The sequence below is a fragment of the Calcarisporiella thermophila genome (genome assembly GCF_041956535.1).
Source record: "Calcarisporiella thermophila strain CBS 279.70 unplaced genomic scaffold VTP21scaffold_9, whole genome shotgun sequence".
NCBI lineage: Eukaryota > Fungi > Calcarisporiellomycota > Calcarisporiellomycetes > Calcarisporiellales > Calcarisporiellaceae > Calcarisporiella > Calcarisporiella thermophila.
In genome coordinates this window covers 119,717-136,412 of record NW_027192199.1, presented here as the reverse complement: position 1 = coordinate 136,412, position 16,696 = coordinate 119,717, and the positions used below count along the sequence as shown (strand labels likewise).

At 41.8% G+C, this 16,696-nt stretch overlaps 6 protein-coding genes across 6 annotated transcripts; 4 read left to right on the top strand and 2 right to left on the bottom strand.

The window, feature by feature from the left end:
- Positions 1-15: 15 nt before the first annotated feature.
- VTP21DRAFT_11411 (uncharacterized protein) lies at positions 16-2,798 on the top strand (the record flags this gene model as incomplete). The annotated part of the gene is made up of 4 exons (XM_069390853.1): positions 16-202; positions 278-743; positions 809-1,862; positions 1,932-2,798. The coding sequence occupies 4 exons, from the start codon at positions 16-18 to the stop codon at positions 2,796-2,798; spliced, it is 2,574 nt and encodes an 857-aa protein (XP_069252042.1).
- A 269-nt stretch (positions 2,799-3,067) lies between these two features.
- On the bottom strand, positions 3,068-4,515 carry VTP21DRAFT_11410 (uncharacterized protein; the record flags this gene model as incomplete). Its single annotated transcript, XM_069390852.1, has 8 exons — positions 3,068-3,149; positions 3,230-3,396; positions 3,460-3,549; positions 3,612-3,722; positions 3,783-3,910; positions 3,971-4,186; positions 4,263-4,443; positions 4,513-4,515. 8 exons carry the CDS (start codon positions 4,513-4,515, stop codon positions 3,068-3,070), a joined length of 978 nt encoding a protein of 325 aa, XP_069252041.1.
- A 170-nt stretch (positions 4,516-4,685) lies between these two features.
- Positions 4,686-6,001, top strand: VTP21DRAFT_11409 (uncharacterized protein; the record flags this gene model as incomplete). Its single annotated transcript, XM_069390850.1, has 5 exons — positions 4,686-4,814; positions 4,872-4,928; positions 4,998-5,070; positions 5,131-5,634; positions 5,697-6,001. The coding sequence occupies 5 exons, from the start codon at positions 4,686-4,688 to the stop codon at positions 5,999-6,001; spliced, it is 1,068 nt and encodes a 355-aa protein (XP_069252040.1).
- A 253-nt stretch (positions 6,002-6,254) lies between these two features.
- On the bottom strand, positions 6,255-7,699 carry VTP21DRAFT_11408 (uncharacterized protein; the record flags this gene model as incomplete). Its single annotated transcript, XM_069390849.1, has 3 exons — positions 6,255-6,716; positions 6,796-7,254; positions 7,328-7,699. 3 exons carry the CDS (start codon positions 7,697-7,699, stop codon positions 6,255-6,257), a joined length of 1,293 nt encoding a protein of 430 aa, XP_069252039.1.
- A 324-nt stretch (positions 7,700-8,023) lies between these two features.
- VTP21DRAFT_11407 (uncharacterized protein) lies at positions 8,024-10,925 on the top strand (the record flags this gene model as incomplete). Its single annotated transcript, XM_069390848.1, has 12 exons — positions 8,024-8,169; positions 8,228-8,354; positions 8,412-8,561; positions 8,627-8,796; positions 8,868-9,108; positions 9,175-9,370; positions 9,432-9,898; positions 9,970-10,053; positions 10,130-10,236; positions 10,298-10,426; positions 10,481-10,742; positions 10,821-10,925. The coding sequence occupies 12 exons, from the start codon at positions 8,024-8,026 to the stop codon at positions 10,923-10,925; spliced, it is 2,184 nt and encodes a 727-aa protein (XP_069252038.1).
- A 170-nt stretch (positions 10,926-11,095) lies between these two features.
- VTP21DRAFT_11406 (uncharacterized protein) lies at positions 11,096-16,491 on the top strand (the record flags this gene model as incomplete). Its single annotated transcript, XM_069390847.1, has 16 exons — positions 11,096-11,182; positions 11,300-11,380; positions 11,451-11,521; positions 11,586-11,763; positions 11,839-11,982; positions 12,050-12,412; positions 12,714-13,007; positions 13,071-13,136; positions 13,201-13,449; positions 13,513-13,851; positions 13,950-14,262; positions 14,328-14,459; positions 14,556-15,702; positions 15,772-16,017; positions 16,078-16,106; positions 16,181-16,491. 16 exons carry the CDS (start codon positions 11,096-11,098, stop codon positions 16,489-16,491), a joined length of 4,050 nt encoding a protein of 1,349 aa, XP_069252037.1.
- Between the last annotated feature and the right edge of the window lie 205 nt (positions 16,492-16,696).

The following is a 16,696-nucleotide window of genomic DNA, read 5'->3' as shown; positions in this document are numbered from 1 at the left end:
GCCTCTCTTTCACCGATGCAGCACAGAATCATATTAAAGGGAATCCAAAAATTTAGCCCTTTACTGTCCAGACAGTTCTATAATAAACCAAAAACACGGCTGGCAACATTAGGGCTTTTGTTAGGGGGAAGCACATTGGTTCTTGGCGCCAATAATGTGGTCAGAAGGACCGTGGAATGTAAAGAGCAGAGCGTCGAGAAAGGTATGGGAATAGCTTGGAGGTTTCAGTCATATTTTACTATTTATTAACAATAATATTCATCGATGTTTGGTGCAGAAGGGGAAAATAATAAAATTCCAAGGGCTGTCTCTAATATTAGCTCAGCAGCAAATATTTCTTCACTTAGAGACCATATAACCGATGGTAATACATCTAAAGGCGTAGATAAAGATCCAAATCAATCTGAATGTACTCCAGTCGAGGATTCCGGGTCGATTAAAAAGAAAGAAGGCAACGACAATAAACCCAACTTATCTCTTGACAATCTCATAGCTAAACTCTCAGAGATCCAAGTTACCCCATTCGACTTAGATCTCCCAGAATTTCCCTCTTTGAGTGGACTGAAAGAAAGGCTTGATGACTGGAGTAATGCTTTTCCAGCAGCATTTGAGGCTTATCGAGAAGCATACCAACGGATATACAATGAATTGAGTATGGGCGAGGGAAGTTTATTTTCTATTATTAAAGAGAAAGCCAAAAATGTAGAGCTATACCCTGAGATTGAATGGGACGCAACTGTAAGGTAAGGATTTTAAAAATTTGCAGAATGGCACATTTATGTCAACAAAAATTAAAATACCCTTATAGGATTTCAAATGACCTCTGCCATCAGGAGCGAGCATTTGCCAGCGCGCGACGTAAAAACATTAAGCGTCACCTGGCTAAATTTATCGGAGTTCCTGAAAACGAATTGCACGATGAAGATATTCCAGTTATTGGTATTGCGGCGAGCGGAGGAGGATATCGTGCAGCCCTTTCGACTTTGGGCTTCCTCAAAGCAATGAAGAGTGTAGGATTTTTTGATTGTGCAATGTATGTATCCGGGGTGTCAGGTTCGTGCTGGTGTCTTTCACGGTACTTTTCAACTGCGAATGCAGATTTTGAGAGACTTTTGGATCAATTCAAGCGCCAGCTATATTGTCATCCCGTGAACTTTTCCCATTTCTTAAAGGTTGTGTCAAGCATTCCTGCAAATGAACTTGTGCTTAGTGGAATAGTGCATCGCGTAGAACAGGGACAGCCACTTTCTCTGGTAGAAATGTTTGGAACACTGTTGAGTAGCGTTTTCTTCACGGAAACGGTGGCCAAAAATGCAAAAGAAATAGAAATTGATGGAGGGGAGAGGAAGAAATCGGAGGAACTTGAAGTGAAGCCGCTCACTGATTTTAGCGGCTTAAAGATATCGAGCCAACGTCGGTTTGTTGATGATGGATCTGAACCGTTGCCTATTTACACAGTAGTGCGACATGAAATACCAGGGCAAGTCATAGTGGAGCACGCTAAAGATGAAGAGGGGGGGAGTGATAGCATGAAGAAGGAAATGCAAGAAAACGCACATGCAAAGACAGAAAATATCAAGCAGGAGCAGCAATCCTCTCAGGAGGATGATTATTACCAGTGGTTTGAAATTACGCCATACGAGGTCGGATGCGAAGAGTTTGGTGCATGGGTTCCAACATGGGGATTCGGGAGGTCATTTGATAATGGGAAGAATGTGGAAAGGGTCCCAGAGTTGGGACTGAATATTCTCCTGGGATTGTTTGGGAGTGCATTTTCGGCGTCCCTTGCACATTATTATGAAGAAGTCAGAGCACTATTGCCAGGAACAATGACAGAACCCCTGGATGCAATGGTCAAAGAGGTGAGCTCTCTCACTATGCAGGATAAATTTTGGACTTTTAGTTGGAACTAATTTCTGGATCCATTACAGTTTGTTAAGGAGATGGGCAAATATCACCCTATCTCTCCCGCTTGCTTCCCGAATCCATTCTACCATGTGCCACTCTCCTCAACTACTCCAGAATCTGTATCCTTATCACCTAACCTCTGTCTTATGGACGCAGGAGTGGATAACAATTTACCTTTTTACCCGCTACTGCGTGAAGGTCGAGATGTAGATGTGATCGTGGCCTTAGATAGCTCAAACGATATAACAAATACTCCTTGGTTCGAGCGTGCAGAAGGATATGCTCTTCGGAGAGGCATAAAAGGGTGGCCGGTGGGAGCTGGATGGCCGAAGGAGGAAGTCAAAGATGCGCTTGAGAGTGAAGAAAAACGGGAAAACAATCGGGCAGAACAGGACAAGCTAGAGGAACAACATGTACAGTCCCGGAATAAAATGACGTCTCCTGCAAAAGGAATTCTGCAGGAATACGGCCTCGGCTATGTGACCACTTTTGTTGGAGAAGCTGAGGAGACCACTGTTGAAGACCTATCATCGACGGAAATGAGTGAGAGTAGAAAAGAATCAATACAGAAGCCGATTACCGTGGTGTATTTCCCACTTATTCCTAATGAGAAAGTAAAACTCGTGAACGGTGAAGCTTCTACCCCCGATGCATCAGCCATTCAAGATGAAGAGGCAAATCTGCCGCCCATCAACCCTCAGTTGGATTCATTCTGCTCCACGTGGTCGTTTGAGTATAAGCCGCATCAAGTTGAGGCATTGGTCCATCTTGGAGAAACCAACTTCATGGAAGGATTGGAAGAATTAAGAAAAGTGGTGCGTACAGTGTGGGAAAAGAAGCGCGAGCGCCGATTGAGAATGGAAAGCGCAACTAATGGAGCAGATGTGTAGATATTTAAATTACATGTAACTTGTACAAATTTATATGTTGTACTATATTTAATTTCAGGTGATGTTTGCGATTTCTTTATATATAATTCATTTGTTCTGAGCTCTTTAATGCTGAGGATAGATCTGCGATTCATTTGATACACCCGAATAAAGAAAGCATGGAATAAATGATGTATTTTCAATTAAAAACCAGAGATCCCATAAACAGTTTTACAGCTTAGCTCTTTAACTTTGGGAATCAAAAAACACGATAACAGCCGAAAATTGTTTTACACCTCTACTTTGAATTTGAAGTAATCCTGGTCAAAGTGGTGCACACGCACATAACCATCTTCTCCACCGCTCGAGAAACTAAGTAAGAGCATGCAAAATTCAGGACCTCTATTCAAATAATAGCCTAAATTGTAATGAATAAATGGAAAGATTCATACCTCCGCCCATCAGGATGTACCGCAATAGTATTGATAGGACCGAAGTGACCTCTTACACGGCCAACCTCCTCTTCCAGAATCTTATGCCAGAAGCGGCATTCGAATTTACCTGCGCGCTGAGTCGTGGTGGTGACCTGCATAGCTTCCTGACCACCCCCCAATACAACCTAGAGTCCAGATCAAAGTTAGTTGATGTGCTAATGCCGAAGATGGGTTTCAATCATTCTTACGAAATCTTGGATAGGTGTGATGGAGGCGGAGTTAAGAGGAGTATCGGTTGAGTACTTTTTGAGAGATGTCAGCGAATTCACTTCAAAAATCTATTTCAAAACAAAGTAGGATGAGCGGGAAGTTGAGAGCAAAGGTGAAAGAATTCAATTACTTGTGCGGTTTTATCTTTGGAGGCAGTGATGAAGTAGGTGCGATCGTCTGAGAACTGCAAATCAACAATGGTGGCCGAGTGAGGGCGAATTTGCTTAAGGCGGTTACCAGTCTATTAGAAAATATTTATATGAATAATAATGTAGACAAGAAAATCACTCATTTCCAATACCTTCCAGTCGTACTGACAGACACTCCCATCCTCGTGACAAGCAACGATAAATTTGTTCATGTAACCCCAGCCAGCAACGGTGACTTTGGACCCTTCGGGGGTAATAGTTGTAATAGGCTCATCAGGATCTGTCATAAAATCAACTTTTAATTATTAATTTCAGAATTATAAGTATGCATAGTATTTACATTCGGGGCCATCCTTATTCACTTGTAGAACTACAATACCACCGGGATGTCCCATACGGCGCTCAGTCACCAAAAGGATCATATCATCGCCTTCACTAAATTCAACGCGCTTAACGGCAGTAGGGAATTCCCATGTCTTAAGGCATTTTCCAGTACGGACCTCCCAGAGTTTGGCACTATTGTCAGCAGATCCAGTGACGAGCAATGTAGAGTTGGCTATTCATATCAGAGAAAGAAAATCGCGAATAAATCATCAAAGATTGTAAAAGTAAATTTAATCGATTGTACTAACAGTTCACATCTACTGTCCAGACAGCACCCTGGTGTCCGTGATAAGTTCCTAAACGCTCTCCATTGTGTGAGTACCATACATTTACGACATTATCTTTTGCAACAGTGAAAAGCAGATCGCCTTCACCGTTGTACTTGATCTGCGTCAGTGAACGGGTATGGCCTTGGAGCAAGATCGGACGCTGCAAGCATTTTACGAGAGTTAGCAAATAAATATAGCTATGATGTAGATGTAATGTTGGCAATCTTACCATTGCGTTAATATATTTATTTCTTGAGATGGAACTGCGATCCTATAAAGAGATCCCTTGTTTACTTTTCTCTGCTCGAAAATTTAGTGCGTGACTGTGGCTTCGAAAATTTGATACTAGCAACATAATCCTACACGATCAAGAAATTAACTTTTTTTGGATATACATCAACTATGGATAAGAGAAAAAGCCCACCCACATCCGAGTCAAGTGGAGCAATTGTCAAACGACAGCGCGCCGAAGATGAGTCTAAAGCATTATCGATTGGGAAATCATCTAATAGCCTGACGATCACTGGCTCAGTAAGTCTTTTAATAGAATTTAATAGCAACTACAATCTAATCTTATTATTTTTATAGCAAATAAAAAGAACGTCAGGATTGCAGGCACCGATTATGTTGTTGAGTGGACACTCGGTAATGAATTTAACGATATTCCTAGGATTTATATTTCAATAATATTTATCAAATGCCTTTAAATCATAGGGAGAAGTGTTCACTTGTAAATTTGATCCTACTGGAGAATTTGTTGCTTCGGGTTCCCACGATAAAACTATCTGTATGCATTTTGATTTATTGTTTTATTAGCGTGCATTCACTATAAATCTTTGGATTTTAGTGCTATGGAACACGTATGGAGATTGCATCAATTATGGTCTCATCAGAGGTCATGCAGGCCCAATTATGGAGCTTCACTGGTCGCGAGATGGCTCCATGATTTACAGCTGTTCCACTGACAAGACAGTGAGCGCATGGGATGCAAAATCTGGCGAGCGTGTTAAGAAGTTCAAGGGTCACAGTTCATTTGTAAATAGTTGCTGCCCTGCACCCCGTGGACCCGAGATGATCGTGAGTGGCAGCGATGATGGAACTATACGTATCTGGGATTTGCGACAAAAAGAAGCTGTAAAAGTCTTGGACGATGGGTATCCAATTACAGCGACATGTTTTAGCCTTGGTGGGGAAATGGTATTTTCCGGAGGAGTAGATAATATCGTGAAAGCATGGGATTTGCGCAAAGATGCAATTGCTTATTCACTCAAAGGTCATATGGATACGATAACAGGACTAAGATTAAGTCCAAGTGGATCACATCTTTTGTCAAATGCTATGGACAACACAGGTAATTTTTGTTTTACTTTGGTATTTTCTTTCTGCCATTGTCTTATACTCTACAACGAATAGTCCGCATTTGGGATGTAAAGCCCTTTGCATCCTCCTCTCGCCTCCTCAAAATCTTTGAAGGAGCTCCGCATGGTGCGGAAAGGAATCTCATTAAACCAGCATGGTCTCCAGATGGCGAACGTATTGCATGTGGTTCTGGGGATCGCACTGTGGTTGTGTGGGAGGTGGAGAGACAGCGCATCTTGTATAAACTGCCCGGGCATAAGGGCTGTGTCAATGAGGTTGATTTTCACCCGCGTGAACCGATCCTAGTGTCAGGATCAACGGATAGAAATTTGTTCTTGGGAGAAATTAATCCAAATTAAACTTTTGTTCGTTCTTTTTTTTTTGTGTAATATTTTTTTTTTCCATTTTTTCTAAGGAGCCTTTTTATGAAAAGTTTAATTCTATGCAGCGAAGTTTTCTATCTTTTAAATCATTCATCTTTATATATATTTTATAACAAGCTCTTCATAAGAAAATTGAGAATGCTAAAGAAAAAGAGAAGCCATATTCACGAGGCACCTAGGCATAGTTTCTTTCTTTGAAACTCTCCGAAAAATGATGCTCACTCAAGATTTATGCAATAGTCGAGAATACACGGTTATGACGAGCAATGGAGGGTCCATATTCCTCGTACTCTGCTTTGGTGTGGCAATATGAGTAGAATTCATTTGTTGAGGCCATCAGAGAGCCACCGAACCAGACGGCGTGACGTTGTCGTTTATGCGAAATAACGTTAACTTCCATTGCTTTTGCTCGATGAATACCGCCACTCAGCTCCTCACTTCTTCTGATTCTTACATCTACAAGTCGCTTAATATCTCGTTGCAAACGCTTGCCGAAATCCTTGAACATTGTTGATCCACCGGAAAGAACAATGTTCTTGTAGAGCCCACGACGAACATCAATCGGGCTTGCTTGGATAACGCCATCCACAACTTCGGGTAGAGGGGTTAGGAAATCACTGCTAATTATTTCAGGGTTGAAAAAGATTTCTGGTGCAAGGAAACGTTCGAAGCCGACATCCACAGTGTATGGCTAATAGTAAAGAGACAATGTGACATATCATGCTATAAGTATTATATTTAATAGGGGGAGGGAAAATAACAATACTTACACGCTGAGTGACGCTGTGGATTCCTTCATACTTTTTGAACAGCTCTCCTGGTGACTGATCGTATTTTTTGAATTCTTTCACAATGTCAGGGCAGACATATGAATATTGCTCCTTAATCAACTCTGCGACTCGTTGGGAGTCCTCAGGTGGAATTGCTTCTCCCCGTTCCCTCAACAATTGCTGTACGAAATGCGTAATATCACGGCCTGCGATGGGAATGTGTTTAATTGCAGAGCCAATTACATATCCTTCCGCAACGGGAATGACATGTGTGACTCCATCACCCGAGTCAATGACGGTTCCGGTCAACGTTTGCTCAGACACTTTGTTGGAGGACCAGCCGGCAGCGAGAGCAAGAACTGCTTGCACCGCAATGTACATACCAGGCACATTAAAAGATTCAAAAAAGATTTCGGCAGTATTCTCTCTGTTTTCAGGTGCATTTAATGGCGGCTCAGTCTAGAACAATAAAGAAAAAAAAATCAATTAGCTCGAGGGTTCTGAATTTTCATCCAATCCCTCAGCATCTTACAAGAAGGAAGTAGTGATCCTCAGGTTCACATCGCAAATATTTAAAGATGCTTTGCTCCCAAAAACGCTCCATATAATCCCAGTTTTCAATTTGCCCGTGTCGAATGGGATAATGTAATGCGTAGGATTTAGAGTTTGCAATGGCCTCATCTCCGATAAAAAAATCAAGATCTTCAATACCGCGCTTCGATGCGAGGTTGGATGAGATAAAAGCAGGTTTGGATGGAACAGCAGGACCTCCGCTAGATGATCCTCCATCTCGAGTGGCGATTGCGGTCGGAATTACAAAAGCGGGCTCGCTATTGTTGGCGAATCCCATTTTCGTGTAGCCTGTGCCATTATCAATAACGGCTGGGGCGAGGTTGGTCGGCATCCTGCTTTAATGATTTTATGGATTTAGGACAATAGTAGAGCTTGGTAATAAGTCCCCTCCCCCCACAGACACGCGTTTCAATCGTATTTCTTGGGATGTGGCTTAATTCGAAGTTGCCCTCAACTTAGCTCATCACGAAAATTCGCGTAATATAAATTTTTTTACAAAATTTCGCGACAAAACTTGACGCACCTTTTAATTTGGGTCATTTACGATTTTCTTTCGCTACGATATCAAATTACACATTAGAAAGCGACGGCGTTCCTGATTATTTTATCATTTAATCCATACAATTTTTTTGTGTCGTTATTCAGAATTGTCATTATGGCTGCCATTGGTTGGGACAAAGGCCATCTTTATCATACTAGCGTGCTCGCACCTCAGATCGACCAGTCCTCAAACTATGAAACACAGGAGAAATTACATGAATTTATTCAGAATTTTCGTATAGACAATTCTTTTCTATACAGGTATGTTGCGATATATTGCTGTTGAATGAACCTATTTTAATATGCTATTCTATTTTAGAGATCAACTTCGGCAAAACCTCATGGCAAAGCAGTATTTTCTAGAGGTAGATTTAAAACATCTCTCTGCATTCAACGAAGACTTGGCTCAAATGCTCAATGATCGCCCCGCTGAAATATTACCATTGGTAAGTTCTTCTTTTTATTTTGCAAAGTCTCGCTTAACATGTTTAAACATATTTTAGTTCGAAGCAGCGGTAAAGGAGAGCGCAAGAAGAATTCTTTACGCCAACCCAGCTCCAAAAACTGAGCAGGAGATTCGAGAACAGCGCGTTCCTGATTTCCAGGTTACGCTAAGGTCACAAGCTAATAAAATTCCTATTCGACAGTTGGATGTCTGTTTTGATTATTTGGTCATAGCATATCTTGACAACATGCTAACATGAGATAATTTATATAGGCAAGTTATATGTCAAAACTTGTTCGTCTTCCCGGAATAGTGATTGCAGCATCTACTCTCTCTTCAAAAGCCTCATATATCCACGCAATGTGTCGAACGTGTCGAACAACCAAAATGATTGCGGTTCCGGCAGGGTTTGGTGGGGTGTCGCTTCCGCGTATTTGCGATAGGTAGTCCATTATTAATTTTCTCTTTGTTGGCAAGCACATCTAATTTTTTCTGGCAATTTGTCTCGCTATAGCACGCAACACGATGGAAAAAAGAGTAAATGCGGTCTCGACCCCTTCTTTATTGTTCATGAAAAGTCACAATTTGTCGACCAACAAGTAATGAAACTCCAAGAAATTCCAGAAGAAGTGCCGGTAGGAGAGCTACCACGACATGTTCAGTTGAATGCGGATCGTTACCTTACAAATAAAGTTGTTCCTGGAGAACGAGTAGTTGTAGTGGGAATTTTTTCAATTTCGCAGAATAAGCCTGCTGTAAGTCACCCTAGGTTAATTTTTATCAGCACTTGCATTTATTAATTACCACTAACATTGCTTTAGAAATCGAGTGGAGGAGTAGGCCTTCGAGCTCCATATATCCGTGTTGTTGGACTTGAAACCGACTCGTATTCGAATGCACGAGGTCGACGCATTTTTACACCTGAAGAAGAGGAGGAGTATATTAACATGTCACGGATGCCTAATATATATGAAACATTCGCGCGTAGTATTGCTCCATCTATTTTCGGAAGTTTAGGTAATAAAAACACTTGTGCACATATTAATAAATTATATAATCAATTTTTTTTTGATTTTAGATATTAAGAAGGCCATCGCTTGTCTACTCTTTGGTGGTTCCAAAAAACACCTTCCTGACGGAATGCGCCTGCGTGGGGATGTGAACGTGTTGCTCCTAGGTGATCCAGGAACAGCGAAATCTCAGCTTTTGAAATTTGTTGAAAAAGTCGCTCCCATTAGTGTGTATACATCAGGAAAAGGTAGCAGTGCTGCTGGTCTTACTGCATCAGTTATACGTGATGCGGGCTCCGGCGAATTTTACCTAGAAGCAGGCGCAATGGTTCTTGCAGATGGGGGAGTTGTATGTATTGACGAGTTCGATAAAATGCGAGAGGAGGATCGAGTCGCCATTCACGAGGCAATGGAGCAACAGACAATATCAATTGCAAAGGCGGGTATTACGACGATTCTGAACTCCAGAGCTTCGGTCCTTGCAGCAGCAAATCCAAGATTTGGAAGGTATGATGATATGAAAGCGCCTGGAGAGGTAAATTTAATTACTACTTGAAAAAAAGTAATGGCAAATACACTATTGATATCATTTGGTTTTCTTAAAAGAACATCGATTTTCAAACAACTATTTTATCGCGGTTCGACATGATTTTTATCGTCAAAGATGAGCATGATGAGCAGCGCGATTTGGTATGCTAACGCAATTAACGGAGCTCAAGGATGTTTTTAACTAATATTTATTAATATTTATTTTTGGCGCTAAAAGCGCATTGCTAGACATGTTGTATCCATTCATAAAAATGAGATAACGGAGGAGATTGAGGGTGATATTAGTGTTGAAAAGATGCGTGGATATATCAGCTACTGCAGAGAGTATTTATTATAATTTCGCTTTCTGTGGTAGGTCTTATTAATATTCTAACATATTGGATAGTAAATGTGCTCCTCGGTTGAGTAAAGAGGCTGCTGAAAAACTCAGCAATCATTTTGTGTATATACGCAAAGAAATTCACAAGAAATCTGATGAGGAAAAGAGACGCACGGCCATTCCTATCACTATCAGGTAAAATCCAATATTGAATCTAGAATTGAGTGCAAATTTATAGCTATGCATTAGACAACTCGAGGCCATAGTCCGTATTTCAGAGGCTCTCGCTAAGATGTCCCTCTCACCGGTTGCTACGGAACATCATGTCGACGAAGCTATCCGCCTATTTAAACATTCTACAATGGATGCAGTGCAAACGGGTGGTATTGAGGGCATGACTCGCTCGGAGCTGATGCAAGAAGTACAGCAGATTCAGTCGAGTATTTGCAAACGGCTTGCTGTAGGCTCGCGGGTTCCCCTGAACACTATCAAGGCTGAATTTCGGAGCAAGGTAAGCATGAAAATGAGAGGAGGGGGAATAGTGAAGAGCCTGAGGACGCGATTAAACAATTTGATTGTTTAACAATAGGGATACACAGAAACGGCCATCAACAGGGCAATACAGCTACTTGTGCGGCAGGAAACGCTTCAACAAATTTATCAAGGACATATGCTACTTAGAAGTGGTCTCTAGCATTGTCCGAGATACATCAGTTTTCTCAAGCTTATTCTTACTGTTTTAGTCAATAAATGTTGTAGTGCTTCTATTCAATATAAAGAAGGCAGTCACAAATGGCGCAGTCTTTAGTGAAATGCCCATTTCTTCTCCTACGCTGAAGGTTAGCTAGAGTTGAGACTATAAGGATGGAGAACTCGAGAAAGCATGAGTTACCGGCGGGATTGAACGAAAATGAGAAGATATTTTATGAGGCAGCGTTAAATACACCTAAGGTGAGTGCCCGATTTGCTCTTGTTTTCTCTAAGGAATTAGGGACAAACTGAATGAGCTATTATGTTTGTATTTACATTTAATATTGCCTTTGCCATACTGGCTACCAAATTTTGTAGGGGCTCACGGATGAGGATTTCAAGACTATTAACCTGTCGATTGAGAGTATTATTTTTTGCATCAACAGCTTGTCAAGAAAGGTAGGCGGACATATATTCGTTTCGATATCCCTGCATTCACCTGATACTTAATTCCAATGGAATAAATTAGGGGCTATTAGATATTGCCGCAGATGGAAAAACAAATTATTATCGTGCTGTGAAGGCGGAGGATGCTGGAAAGTAAGTGTCTTAACGATCATTTTTTGTGTATGCTGAATTTATAATTCATTTTTGCCAATACTAGATTCTCGCAACTAGAAGGGGAAGAGAAACTGGTCTACCAGCACATCAAGGCTTCGGGCAATGAGGGAATTTGGACAAGGACTCTAAAAACAAAGACAGGACTTCATCAACAAGTAGTAATGCGATGCTTGAAGACATTAGAGCAAAAGCAGTTGGTCAAATCGGTCAAATCAGTAAAGGTAATTTAACAATTACACTTGATATAGTCGTGTAAGCGATCTTTTTCTGAGCGAGTGTGCATACATCATGTTTAGAATCCGACACGAAAGGTCTATATGCTTTACGAATTGACGCCTTCGACAGAGGTAACAGGTGGAACATGGTACACGGATCAAGAGCTAGATGTGGATTTCATTGAGAATCTTCAAAAGGCTTGCTTCAAATATATCCAGTCAAGAGTAATTATAATCCATCTACTCTTCTCCTCGCTTCATTAGTATGCTAATACTCTTAGCTCCTTGTTAGAGCTATCCTCCACGTGCTGAAAATGCCGTTTACCCAGCCAATTATGTGCATTTTCCGACCGCAACGCAAGTCCGGCGTTTTATTACCGAGAGCCGTATATCTTCTGTAGAGTTGTCTCTCGAGGACATAACAGCTCTCCTCGACACGCTCATATATGACGGAAAAATAGAAAAGGTTACTCCTGTCTATGATCCTGCAGATTGGGGCGATGATGACGATGAAGGACAAGTCGAGTGGATGTATCGATCAGTGAAGATGAAATTCGAGGGCGATGCGTGGACAGAAACTCCATGCGGAAAATGCCCAGTAAGTGAGCATGAATATCCACTGTTTAGAACTCATTTGACTAACAATGCTTTCCAGGTATACTCTTTCTGTACTCCAAACGGCCCAGTTTCACCCGCAAACTGTGAATACTTTCAGCAATGGTTAAAGGATTTCTGAATATTTATAACTTTAATCCTCTCTCTTTAAATCCACTACTTCCACCTTTTTCCTATTTTCCAGTTTGCATGTAATTGTTCAATATCAATTTTACCTTTAACTATACAATCCTTGGCCATAAATTGAGAGCTCAATATGCAATTCAAAATGTAGGTTACTTACCTAAAAAAGCCTCGTTAATTTCGGAGTATGATTTATTTCTCGTGTTCATTAAGTTTAGCTTCTAACACCCACCTCCACCATTTTCATCCTCTTCAATGCGAAAAAAATCAAAATGCGGAAAAATCAACTAGCATTAAGGACCACCAATGTTCCCAAAATGATTTTGAAGCAGCGTGTTCGCATGGGGAGGATGGAAAGTGATCAAGATAGCCGTCACATCCTGGAAGAGAGGAACGAAGGTCTAAGGAAGGCCGATACTGTGTGGCAGAAGACGCTAGCATTAAAACACGGATATGGAGATGATCATGCGAGCAGAAGGCAGCGTTGGGCATTTTGGGTTGACACGTCAAAGGTTGATTCTCCTTGTAGATGATAATTCAGTATGTATAGTACTAGATGCTTTTTGCTATTGTAGGGCGGGCGCATCTGGGAGCTTCTAGATGCTTTATTAAATCTCCTCTTCGTTATTACTTACATCTACGTAAGATTGCAATTAGACTTTAAAAACTTTTTTGTGACATTACTGATGCCATATATTCACTTAGAATACACGTTATGTGCGTACCGATGGTAAACCACAACCATTGCCTCTTCCAAATAAAATTGTAGAGGTGACATTGGCCACAATGTTGTTACTTCAATACCTTCCTCGCATTTATATCGCGCCAGACCCACTTTATACACTGTTTTCATATTTTTCTCTAATCACTTTATTATCGACTGTTCCCGTGATGGTTGCTTTTGTTCTCTCGACTTTTTTCCGTGACATGTGGTTGCTCGATGAGCTTCTCGAGGTAGATCCTCTGTCTTTCCGGTTGGAGTATGAGTTAACTATAGAGGTATCAATTCATTTGTAGCATACATACATGTCTGCGGGATATATCGTCTACATATATCCTTTTCGGTTCATGCGTCTCCATTCATCCTTTCGCAACTGCCTGGCTCCAGTGCAGAATGGTCTCTTCTATCTCTCACTTATCATGCGCAAAGGCTTGCAGCTAGGTTTGGCTATTCTGTTCACGCTGCTCACCGTAACGAGTTTGGTACATATTGTTACATACAAGCAATCGAAAACGGATAAAGTCATCTCGTTCTATGATGCCTTTTTCTTCACGACTGTGTCGAGCACCACCGGTATGTCGACGAACATTATGCCTGACAATTCATTTAATCGCATGGTCATCTTGTATGTGATGGTACGTCTATAGTTTTTGATTTTTTAACTTAGATCTCCGGTCTGGGAGATAATGATCGTCAACAGTGATCTCGACCCATAATAACACTCTATTTTTAGATTTGCGGGGCTATCTTTATCCCTACTAACCTTAGCGAGCTTCTAAATCTTATCTCTCGCAAATCCAAATATGAGCACTCTTTTAAACCTCAAAAAGGGAAATCGCACATTCTGATTGGTGGCCCGATTGACATTCAAAGTCTAATTTATTGGCTGCGTGAATTCTTCTCCACCGATCACGGGCTTAGCACGGTGAACACGCAAGTCGTGATTCTGAACTCGAACGAGCCCTCAGAAGAACTCGGCCTGCTACTACAGGATCCCGCCTACTGTACGCGTGTCCACTATGTGAAGGGCTCTGCCACCTCGTTCCGTAGTTTGGAGAAGGTCAAGGCACACAGCGCTAAAGCCGCATTTTTGTAGCATCCAAGTTTATAGAAGAGGAAGATGCTCGCGATGAGGACGCAGAGCAGGTGATGCGTGCGCTAGCCATGAAAAAGTTCAATCGCCATCTAAAACTCTATGCGCAAGTACATCTTCCTGAAAATGTGCCGCACTTTGACTTCCTGGGTAAAGGATCTTCTTTTTTTTATTTTTGTATCTTCTGACGTCCCGTATATGAAGAAAGTGTTAAAGAGGCTAATGGAATAATTCTTTTTAAACTAGCGAAAGATGTTGTATGCCTGAACGAACTGAACATGGGCTTATTATCACAATCCGTGCTTATTCCGGGATTTTCTTCGCTAGTTCTGCTGCTCACCACCTCAATTACCGATGAGACACGACAAGACCTGCAAGACGGTATAAAGTGCCGCCCAGATCTGGCCTGGGCTGAAGAGTATGTGAATGGAGCCTCAATGGAGATATATCCAATAAGTTTTTCGGAGCGCTTTACCGGCCTCACTTTCGCCGCCTCTGCTGAGATCATCTATATGCATTTTGGAGCAACCCTCTTCGCAATTGGGCTCTACCACAAATCCAACCCGAAGCTTGCTACCACAGGATCAGGATTCTCGGTATACATTAACCCGTCAAACTATGTGATTGAGGGTGAAGAAGTTGGATTTGTGATATCGGATTGTGCAGAGACGGCTGCAAGAATAGTATCCCTGGACAGCCAACGTGACGACCCTCTAGAGACGGATTCTCTATTGGAGAGCGTGCGTGTGGAAAGTGAAATGCAAGAATCAGGGCCAAGTTCCTTGACGGCTGGGATGAATATCTCCTACGGGTCAACAAAAACTTCTGTTCCTCTCTCGTCAGACTCTACTGCGGAATTGGAAGACAGTTCCGAGGTTCCCCAAAATACGCCTACACAAAAATCCGGCTTGATCTTTCGACCGAACTTGTCGGACGAAGAGGAGATAGACGTGGGCTCTGATTCTGGTTCGAAACTCTCCCTCACTAGGCCGGCCACTCCTGCTTCCGAAAAATTGCTCGACCCTCAACTTACCGGAAAGGCAGTGCAGGCACAGAATTTACGAGATGCTAAAAATGCTGCTAAATTACTCGATCTACCCTGTGTGGACGGGGTGAAGAACCACTTGTTGATCTGTGACCCTAGCCCCTCGTTCCACAGCTCCATTGATATTTTAATAGGATGTGTCAGAGCGAAGCGTGCAAGAGACCCTGATATGCCAGTTGTGATCCTTTGCCCGGCGTCTCCGCCCGATGAGCTGTCGATCCGGCTTCAGAAGTTTGGCGGTGTATTCTTGGTAAAAGGAAGTCCAATGGTGCGAAAAGATCTATATAGAGCCGGAGTCCAACACGCGAAGAAGTGTATCGTTCTGGCAAATTCCAAGCAATACGGAAGGTCGGTGTTTGGGCAACCTTTGAACTTTTCTTAAAATCCAGAAATCTTATTAGTGTATTTCCTCTATAGTGCTTCACTCCGTACTGCTGATTCCTCTGCGCTACTTACCGCTCTTAATGTTGAAGCATTGCGTTCCGAGGAAGATGACGACTTTTTCATGGTGGTGGAATGCATCCATCGTGACTCGTTCAAGCTCGTAGGAGAGAGTGACACAATTCAGACATCAGATGTGAACGCGCAAGCTATGGTTCGTCCTTCTTTCATGTCCGGCAATGTGTATTCAAAGACAATGTTGGACACACTGATTTGCCAATGGTAATTAGACCAACTGTCGTTTAAGCTCTCAGAATTAAACTGACTTTATTTCGGTAATAGCTACTACAACCGGCATATGCTCTCTATTGGTAAGCTTCCGCTCAATTTCTTTCAGTATATCAATAGTCCCTCTAAATGGGAAACAAACGCTTTTTATTCGAAGTTGAACAACTCGTTTTCAGCCATGTGCCTGAAACCCTTTCTGGCTCTTTTAACAATGACAAAGTTGACGCACTGCAACATGGCCATCTTTTCATGATTAAGATTTCGCCTCGCTACGTCGGAGCTACGTATGCAACTCTCTTTACCGCATTGCTCCGTGAATACAATACTGTGCCACTGGGGCTCTACCGCCGCGCAGTACACAAGCAGCACTTATCATCATATGTCTATTGCAATCCGACCCGCCGCACGATTCTGCAGGAAACAGACCAGGTGTATGTGATAGGAGAAAAAACATTTGACTTCATATAAACTCGCGAGCCCCGCTATTGGATCTAATTTATTTTCCTACAATCCGCTTGTTATTTATGCTTATCATTATTTGGCATTGCTGTGCTAGCATTCTTTTATTTAGTGACCTTATATTCATTTCTGATCTATTTTATTTGTAACTGCCACGTCACAAATGATGACCGAAGCAGGTTATATTTATAGGTGAAAACGTTATTTTGTTTAT